The following is a 10,583-nucleotide window of genomic DNA, read 5'->3' as shown; positions in this document are numbered from 1 at the left end:
ATCTTTTTACAATGTATCTTTTATGTATCCTTTTATAATGTATCTTTTTACATCTGTTTGGAGGCTGTAGAAGCTCTACACAGTGCTGAAAAAAAAACGAATTTTTCTCCCATTGACTTTAATGGGATTCGAATTCGAATTCGACCACCCAAATTTTTTCACTATATTCGGCCGAATAGCTGTCGAATCAAATAGTGAGCTATTCGACCAACACTAATAGGGACCTACACACAGAGCATTTAAAGGCAATGAGGCATAGGGATGCATGCACAGAGCAAAAAAAGAGGCAGTGACGGATAGGGACGCACACACAGAGCATAGAAAGAAGCAATTAGGGATAGGGATACACATACAGAGCATAAAAAGAAGCAGTGAAGGATAGGGACGCACACACAGAGCATAGAAAGAAGCAATGAGGGATAGGCATACACATACAATGCATAATAGGAAGCAGTGAAGGACAGAAACACACACAAAGAGCATTAAAAAATCAGTGAGGAATAGGGCTGCACACGCAAATCATAAAAAGAGGCAATGAGGGATAAGGAAGCACACACAGAGCATAGAAAGATGCAGTGTGGGATATTGATGCACACATAGAGCATAAAAAGAAGCAATGGAGGATAGGAATGGACACACAAAGCACAAAAAGGGGCAGTGAGGGATAGTATGAGCAAAACACAGAGAGCAAAACAAGCGGTACTGAAGAATATGGATGCACAAAGAGCATAAAAAAGGCAGTGAGGGATAGGGATGCGCACATAGAGCATAAAAAAAGCAGTGAGGTATAGGGACGCACACACAAAGCATAAAAAGAAGCAGAGAGGCAAAGGGATGCATATACAGAGCATAAAGAATGGCAGTAAGGGATGGGGATGCACAGAGCATAAAAAGGGGCACAGGAACCCACAAACTGAGCATAAAAAAGCAGTGAGGAACAGGGATGCACACACAGGGAATAAATAGAGACAGTAAGGGATGAGGATGCACATACAGAGCATAAAAGAAGCAGTGACAGATAGGGATGCACACAGAGCATAAAAAGAAGTAGTGAGGGATGGGGACGTACACACATAGCATAAAAAGAAGCAGTGAGAGACAGAGACGCACACAAAGAGCATAAAAAGGCAGTGAGGAATAGGCATGCAAACTCAGAGCATAAAAAGAGGCAATGAGGGATAGGGATGCACACACAGAGCATAAAAAAAGGCAGTGAGGGATAGGGATGCACACATACAGGAAAAAAGGGGTAGTGGGAGGTAGAAATGCACATACAGAGCATAAAAAAAATGCAGTGAGGAAAGGGACGCACAAACACAGAGCCTAAAAAAAGGCAATGAGGAATAGGGATGAACACGCAAAGCATAAAAAGAGGCAATGAGGGATAGGGAAGCACACACAGAGCATAGAAAAAAGCAGTGAGGGATAGGGATGCACACACAGAGCATAAAAAGAAGCAATGGAGGATAGGAATGGACACACAAAGCATAAATTGGGGCAGTGAGGGATAGTATGCACACAGAGAGCATAAAACGGGGTAGTGAGTGATAGGGATGCACATACAAAACATAAAAAAGGCAGTGAAGGATAGTGACGCGCACATGAAGCATAAAAAGAGGCAGTGAGGTATAGGGACGCACACACAAAGCATAAAAAGAAGCAGGGAGGCAAAGGGATGCATATACAGAGCATAAAGAATGGCAGTAAGGGATGGGGATGCACAAACAGAGCATAAAAAGGGGCATAGGAACCCACAAACTGAGCATAAAAAAAGCAGTGAGGAACAGGGATGCACACACAGAGAATAAAAAGAGGCAGTGAGGGATAGGGATGCACACATACAAGAAAAAAAGGGGTAGTGAGAGGTAGGGATGCATATACAGAGCATAAAAAAGGCAGTAAGGAAAGGGACGCACACACACAGAGCTTAAAAAGAGGCAATGAGGGATAGGGACGAACAGAGTAAAAAAAAAAGGCAATGAGCAAGGGGGCCACACACGCAGAGCATAAAAGAGGAAGTGAGGGATAGGGACATGCACACAGAGCATTAAAAGAAGAAGTGAGGTATAGGGACGCACACACAGAGCATATAAAGAAGCAGCGGGGCATATTGATACAAAAAAGGAGCATAAAGAAAGGCAGTGAGGGATAGGGATGCACAAACAGAACATTCAAAAAGACAGTGAGGATAGTGATGTGCTAAAAGAGAAATGAACCAGTGGGGGAAAGTGACCAACATAGAGAGCATAGAAAGGGACAGTGAGGGATAGAGATGCACACACAGAGCATAAAAAGAAGCAATACGAGATAGGGGATGCACACACAGAGCATAAAAAGGGACAGTGAGGGATAGGGACACACAAACAGAGCATAAAAAAAAGCAGTGAGGGATAGGGACGCACACAGAGAGAATAAAAAAGAAGCAGTGAGGCATAGGGATGCATATATAGAGAGCATAGAAAGGGACAGTGAGGGATAGAGATGCACACACAGAGCATAAAAAGAAGCAATACGAGATAGCGGATGCACACACAGAGCATAAAAAGAAACAGTGAAAGATAGGGATGCACACACAAAGCATAAAAATACAGTGAGGGATAGGGATGTACACACAGAGCATATACAGAGGCAGTGAGGGATAGGGATGCACACAAAGAGCAAAACATGGGGAAGTAATGGACAGGGATGCACATACATAGCATACCAAAAGGCAGTGACGGATTGGGAGGCGCACATTAAGCATAAAAGAGGCAGTCAGGGATAGGGACGTACGCACAAAGAATAAAAAGAAGCAGCGAGGCATAGGGATTCAAATACAGAGCATGAAAACAAACAATGGGGAATAGGGATGTACAAACAAAGCATAAAAAGGGGTAGTGAAGGATAGGGATGCACATACAGAGCATGAAAAAAGGCAGTGAGGGATAGGGATGCGCACATAGAGCAGAATAAGAGGCAGTGAGGGATAGGAACACACACAGAGAGTAAAAAAAGAAGCAGTGAGGGATAGGAATACACACAGAGAGTAAAAAAAGAAGCAGTGAGGGATAGGAATACACACAGAGAGTAGTGAGGGATAGGAATACACACAGAGAGTAAAAAAAGAAGCAGTGAGGGATAGGAATACACACAGAGAGTAAAAAAAGAAGCAGTGAGGGATAGGGATGCAGAAACAGAGCAAAAAAAGTCATAGTGTGGGATAGGGATGCACATAAAAGCATAAAAAAGCCAGTGAGGTTTAGGGACACGCACATAGAGCATAAAAAAAAGCAAGGAGGCAAAGGGATGCATATACAGAGCATAAAGAATGGCAGTAAGCAGAGAGCCCAGAGAGCATAAAAGAAGCAGTGAGGGATAGGGATGCAGGCACAGTGCAAAAAAAAGGGGTAGTGAGAGATAGGGATGCACATAGAGCAAAAAAAAACAGTTAGGGATAGGGATGCGCACATATAGCATAAAAAGAAGCAGTGATAGATAGGGACGCACAAACAGAGCATAAAAAGAAGCAGCGAGGCATAGAGATGCAAATACAGAGCATAAAGACAGGCAGTGAGGGATAAAGATGCTCAAACGGAGCATGAAACGGGGCAGTGAGGGAAATGATCCCACAAACTGAGCATAAAAAGAAGCTGTGAATGATAGGGCCGCACTCACAGATCATAGAAAGAGGCAGTGAGGAATAGGTATGCACACACAGACCACAAAAGGAGCTGTGGGGGATTGGGATGCACACACAAAGCATAAAAGGGGGCAGTGAGGGATTGAGATGCACACATAGAGTAAAAAAGGGGCTAGTGAGGGATGCACATACAGAGAATAAAAAATGGCAGTGAGGGATAAGAACGCGCACATTGAGCATAAAATGAGGCAGTGAGAGATAGGAATGCACAGAGAGCACAAAATGAAGCAGTAAGGGATAGGGATGCAGCCACAGGGCAAATAAAGGTGTAGTGAGGGATAGGAATGCACATAGAGCATACAAAAGGCAGTGAGGGATAGGGGCGCACACACAGACCATAAAAAGAAGCAGTGAGGGATAAGGACGCACAAACAGAGCAGTGACGGATAGGGCAAAAAAAAAGGGGTAGTGAGTAATAGGGATGCACATAGAGCATACAAAAGGCAGTGACGGATAGGGACGCACACACAGAACATAAAATGAAGCAGTGAGGGATAGGTACCCACATAGAGAGTAGTGAAGGATAGGGCAAAAATAAGGGGGTAGTGAGTGATAGGGATGCACATACAGCATACAAAAGGCAGTGACGGATAGGGACATACAGAGCATTAAAAGAGGCAATGACGGATAGGGACGCACAGACAGAGCAATAAAAGAAGCAGTGAGGGATACGGCCACACATACAGAGCTTAATAAGAAGCAGTGAGGGACAACGACGCACACAAAGAGCATAAAAAAGCAGTGAGGAATAGGGGTGCACACACAGAGCATAGAAAGAAGCAGTGAGGGATAGGGATGCACACATAGAGCAAAAAATGGGGTAGTGATGGACAGAGCTGCACATACAGAGCATAACAAATAGCAGTGAAGGATAGGGACACGCACATTGAGCATAAAAAGAGGCAGTAAGAGATAAGGATGTACACACAAAGAATAAAAAGAAGCAGCGAGGCATGGGGATGCATATACATAGCATGAAGAAAGGAAGTGAGGGTTAGGGATGCACAAATGGAGCAAAAAAAAGGGGTAGTGAGGGATAGGAAATCACAAACTGAGCATAAAATAAGGCAGTGAAGTATAAGGCGCACACACAGAGCATAAAACATACAGTGAGGGATAGGGATGCACACACAGAGCATAAAAAGAGGCAGTGAGGGATAGGGATGCACACACAGAGAATTGAACCAGCGAGGGACGGTGACCAACACATGCAAAAACAGAGCAAAAAAAGGGGCAGTGAGGTATAGGAATGCACACACAGAGCATACAAAGAAGCAGTGAGGGATATGGATGCACACACAAAGCATAAAAAAGGGCAGTGAGTGATTGGGATGGACACACAAAGCAAAAAAAAGGGGTGGTGAGGGATAGGGATGAACATATAGAGCAAAAAAAAAGGCAGTGAGGGATAGAGACACACACATATAGCATAAAAAGAGGCAGTGAGGGATAGCAATGCACCCAGAGAGCATAAAAGAAGCAGTGAGGGATAGGAATGCAAACACAGAGCAAAACAAATAGGGGAAGTGAGGGATAGGGATGCACGTAGAGCATACAAAAGGCAGTGAGGGATAGGGATGCGCACATGGAGCATAAAAGGAAGCAGTGAGGGATCGGGACGTACACACAAAGCATAAAAAGAAGCAGCGAGGCATAGGGATGCAAATACAGAGCATAAAGGAAGTGAGGGATAGGGATGCATAAACGGAGCATAAAAAGAAGCAATGGTGGATAGGAATGCACACACAGACCATACAAAGGGACAGTGAGGCATAGGGATGCACAGAGAGTATAAAAAGAAGCAACAGGTGATAGAGATGAACACACAGACCATAAAAAGGGGCAGTGAGGGATAGGGATGCCCACTTAGAGCAAAAAATGGTAGTGGGGGTTAGGGATGAACACATACAGCAAAAAAAGGGAAGTGAGGGATAGGGACCCACACACAAAGCATTAAAAGGCTGTGAGGGATATTGATGCACACGCAGAGCATAAAAAGAGGCAGTGAGGGATAGAGACGCATACACAGAGCATAAAAAAATGCAGCGAGGGAAAGGGATGCACACACAGAGCATAAAAAGGAGCAGTGAGGGAAAGGGATGCACACATAGAGACTAGAACCGGTGAGGGACAGTGACCAACACAGAGAGCAAAGAAAGAGCCAGTAAGGGATAGGGATGCACACACAGAGCATAAAAAGAAGCAATGGGGGATCGGGACACGCAAACAGAGCATAAAAAGCAGCATTGAGGGATAGGGATGCACACATAGAGCATAAAAAGAAGCATTGAGGGATAGGGACGCACACATAGAGCATAAAAAAGGGCAGTGAGTGATTGGGATGGACACACAAAGCAAGAAAAAGGGGTGGTGAGGGATAGGGATAAACATATAGAGCAAAAAAAGGCAGTGAGGGATAGGGATGCACGGACAGAGCTGAAAAAGAAGCAGTGAGGGATAGGGACACACACACAGAGCATAATAAGAAACAGTGAGGGATAGAGACACACACATAGAGCATGAAAAGAGGCAGTGAGGGATAGGGGCGCACACACAGAGCATACAAAAGGGACAGTTAGGGATAGAGATACACACACAGAGCATAAAAAGGGGAAGTGAGGAATAGGAATCACTCCATCTTGCTGCTCACCTGGTCACAATTTTTTGGAACTATAAGACCTGCTTTAATAAAGCTCTAAGACTGGAGAAGATAGGGCAGCCTGGGTGATCCAGCAAACCCTGAATAGATTTGGTCCAGGAGTGACAACATTTGGCACACAATACCAAAGTATTTTTTAGGAAATTAACTCCAGGTTTGCTGTTTCACTCAGCTTCCACCATAATTTTGGCCCACTGTGAAATACTGAATAGTTTATATTCTTCTACCCAACCAGTAGATGAAACGTTAGGCTCCTTTCCACATGTGGTCCAATTTCTCCTTGCCTCTTGTTCGAAAACATCCATTCTTTACAAAGCTTAGTAGTTCAAGATGAAATTTACACACACAAGTGAATGAGTCAATATAGAAACTGATCCCTTATTGGACAGCTTGGACCATTTAAAGTTTTAAATCCATTAAGAAGTCTGAAAGAAAACCACTTTAGATATTCTACAATGCTTTTGGAATCATGTGTCATGTATTAAATGCAAAGAAAAGGATGTATTAAAAAAATTGAAAGCACTAACCCACAACCATTATAGTGCCCCTTAACTATTTCACTGGGCTGTGCCTTTAACCAATGTCCCAGAGTTTATGTGTTGCCAATACTAATGCATTTAGTTGCAGATTGTTTCTTGAAATTCTGAATCTGTCCAGTTCTCACTTCCTCCCACCACAATATATAATTTCCCTTTTGTTAAAACTTGCTTACACCAAGCCGTTGTTGTTTACCCAATGCTAGCTATTAGCACATAAAGGAAAACGCAGAGGATGTAACAATACATCTTTACCAATAACATAACAAAACATTTACTGGAAATGTACTGGTGGTAATCACAGCTCACTTTCTAGACAAAGTTCCTTTGTGACATTTTTTAGGACAGTGCATCTGCTGAGAGAACAGGTAAGTGAGTCATGATGTAATTTTTCTTTTAATTTTAACGGGTATTTTAGTTGTGGGTGGTATGGTGGCTCTGTGGCTAGCACACTTGCCTTGAAATATCAGGATCCCATATCTTGATTTCTTCTGGTTTTCTCCCATGTCACATAAATATAGCAGTAAATTAAACTGCATTCCCCCAAAATTACTCTTCAACTATGGTAGAAAAATGAGCATCATGTCCATGGAAATTTTAAAGTGTTTGGTTGCTTGCTTTTTGGTCATCCTGTGCAGCTCTTTGACATTAACCCTATATGCATCTAGTCTTTCCAAGACTAAAAAGTTCCAGCAAATCTTATAATTTATAATCTCATAAATTAAAAGGTAGTTAGAGGTTTGTAATTTTTAAACACAAGTAACATTTTTAAGTTGTGTAGGGTCTTGTATCCACCCTTCTTTGTTGGGGCCATATGGATTTCAAGATTAGTCACTGAGGGACTAAATAGTCTACATGCTATTACTTTCCTCCAACACAGAAAGTTATTTAGGAAAAAATAGGTAAACTGAGCAGATTAAAAGGGAGCTAATACAAGAAGATTTTCTTTTATCGGGGGAGGGGGTTTACATACTTGTTATCTTCAGTTAAAAGGTATTTTTTTGCAGACAAATGCTCCATATCCCTCTTTTTCTCAATATTCCCCAAGCACAGACCCTAGGTCTATTGTAATTATATTTATTGCAGGTGGATATTTTTATCCCACCTGTGAGATAGAGAGCTGTGAAGTAGTACACCTATGTGCGTTTTCCTACTTTTAAGTAATAGGTAATAACATATGGGTGATTGTGTAACATAATGATAACATGATGAGTGTTGTTTGATTTAAAAAGAGAAATATCTTTAGTTATGGTATGTGATTTAAAACATATTGCTGCATTTGAAAAACATTTTTGAGTTATGCAAAATTATATCCTTGAATGAACAGTTCCGATTTACATTTTTTTGTTTTACAGAATTTTAGTATGTTGAACTCCACTGGGAATTTCACTGGCTGTCAGCCACAGCCCATCAACCTTTTCATCCCTATTTTCTTGAGCTTCATCTTCTGTATTGGCTTTGTATTAAACTGCATCAGTTTATGGATATTTTGGTTCAAGGTAAAACATTGGAACTCCACAGTGATTCTCCAGTTTAACTTGGCCATCTCTGATGCAGTCATTACCCCAGCAGCTCCACTGATCATTATCTACTCCCTTACTGACCACTGGACGTTTGGATTGTTCTTCTGCCAGTTCAAAGTCTTCTTACTTAGCACTCACATGTATGGAAGCATCTATTTCCTCACCATATTCAGTGTCCACCGGTATTTTTCTGTCACTCACAATGTCAAAAGACCAGCTTTGACCAGAAAACCATTCATCAAAAAACTGTGCCTCATCATTTGGGGTTGCCTTTTATGCCAAGGTATTCCATTTTTCTTTGTTCTTAAAACTTCTGAGGTTCATGGTGTTAAAAAATGTCTCAGTTTTCATCAGAATGAACAAGCAGTTTTATTTTTTGTCTGGAACTGGGTCATCCTTTTCACTGGTCTCTTCATTCCTTTCTTCATAACGTTGGTCTGTTATACTCTACTAAGTCGATATATCCTTAAAGTCAACCCAATGAACACCCAAAGCAAAGTCATGGTGGCCAAGTCCATACAGACCATCCTTGTCTCCCTTATAATATTCATTATCTGCTACATCCCCGTCCATATCACCAGGACCATGGGCGTCACCATCACATTGTTTTTTCCAAGTTTGTGTTCTTTATTGGAAAGTGTTGAGGTTGCCTATTACATCACTTGGATGATGTCAGGAACAAATTGTTGTATGGATCCAATACTATACTGTTATGCTTCTGACAGGTTTAAAAGCACATTTACAAGCTGGTGTCGATTTCCACAAAAGCGGCGTGACAGGAACATCACAGGCTATGTTCATGGAAACCCAGTGGAGGCTCCTTCAGATGTAAGCCAACAGGTTCCTCTTCCAACTATAAGCACCACAGAGACAGGGTTGTCAGGGTCAGTTGGATGGGAGAAATAAGCACTGGTTCAAAGACCAAGCCCAGTCAAAACTGATAATTGAGTAGGCTAAATCAAATACTTTGGTCTTGAAGTCAATTAGCTTATCTATGAAAAGCTTAAGTTGGAACCTGAAATTCTTTGCTTAACCTGCTGTATTGGAGTTTTGGGGCATTGCCATTGCTCAACAAATATCACTGACTAAACCTGTATGTGGTCCCCAGCTTCCTAAGCAATGGCTTTTTTTGACACATGAAAAAAAAATAATTAATGGCCTTAAAGGGAATATGTAGGATACCATTACTAACCTCCCCTTATTTAAATATGGAGCTTTGTGAGCCCCATGCTTCTCCAGGAACAAGAACTCCTTTACAGTAACTCCAAATTAACTACAATTAAGTAGGATACAATAATAAAATTACAACTCCACTGTGAACCTAAATGTATATCTTGCTCCCAGATCCTATTTTGATTGAGTGTCTTTGTCTGTGTTTGTTGTTGCTGAGCAGATTAAACCAGGAAAAAAATGTATGTTTGTTCTGTCATATTGCAATAAAATAAACCTTCAATCTAAAGATCTTCCAAAGGCTTTATTTTAAAACTTATCTCTAGCCAAAACAATTTTAATTTAGATTTCTAGGGCAAATTTTTGTTGTTATCTGTGTCCCTGATGGGGAGATTCACCATTTGTAGTTGCCCTGGTGACAACTATCATCTAGACAAAAAGTAATGAGCATTCCATCACCATCAGGAAGATTCCATTAGGAAGAGAAGATAGATCTAATTGAGACATTTATTTTGGTGACAACTGTCTACAGGGGGACTTCCCTCACTTCTGAGCCTTTTTTGTTTACTTTCAATTATGTATCTTTGACAGGCAGTGAGGAGAAATCCCCTTAAAGGGGCACAGAATGTGCCCTAAAGGTTCCAAAGGAGAGGAGACCCAACATATATTTTTTAGATACTAAACTAGTATCTATACCCAGTTCCCCATTTCAAGAAAAGGAGGTAACAAATATTCTACAGTGACTTCATGAGCTTGCTATTGTCATTTTAAAGTGAAACTAAACGTTAAAAATAAAAAATAAAAATGACCAGGCAGGACCTTTTGTGGAAAAAAACAGATGAAGTACCTTCTGTAATAAAATAAACAAACTGGCCTATTTGTATTTATTTTATTCACAATTACCTGTCTCCTGTGTATTTCATCACTGTCTTCTCCTGGTCTTCTTCCGGGTTAGGTTTACTGGCCATTGAGATTGGCCAGACTGCAATGAATTACCTTGCATGTGCACAGGAGTT

At 41.4% G+C, this 10,583-nt stretch overlaps 1 protein-coding gene across 1 annotated transcript; it reads left to right on the top strand.

Annotated features, from left to right (window-relative positions):
* Positions 1-7,070: 7,070 nt before the first annotated feature.
* LOC140343628 (lysophosphatidic acid receptor 6-like) lies at positions 7,071-9,856 on the top strand. The gene is made up of 2 exons (XM_072430397.1): positions 7,071-7,242; positions 8,230-9,856. Exon 2 carries the CDS (start codon positions 8,239-8,241, stop codon positions 9,301-9,303), a length of 1,065 nt encoding a protein of 354 aa, XP_072286498.1. The 5' UTR covers positions 7,071-7,242; positions 8,230-8,238; the 3' UTR covers positions 9,304-9,856.
* Positions 9,857-10,583: the final 727 nt, after the last annotated feature.

This window comes from Pyxicephalus adspersus, chromosome Z (genome assembly GCF_032062135.1).
Source record: "Pyxicephalus adspersus chromosome Z, UCB_Pads_2.0, whole genome shotgun sequence".
Classification (NCBI taxonomy): domain Eukaryota; kingdom Metazoa; phylum Chordata; class Amphibia; order Anura; family Pyxicephalidae; genus Pyxicephalus; species Pyxicephalus adspersus.
Note: the sequence above shows the minus strand (reverse complement) of the source record. Positions and strands in the feature narration are given on the sequence as shown.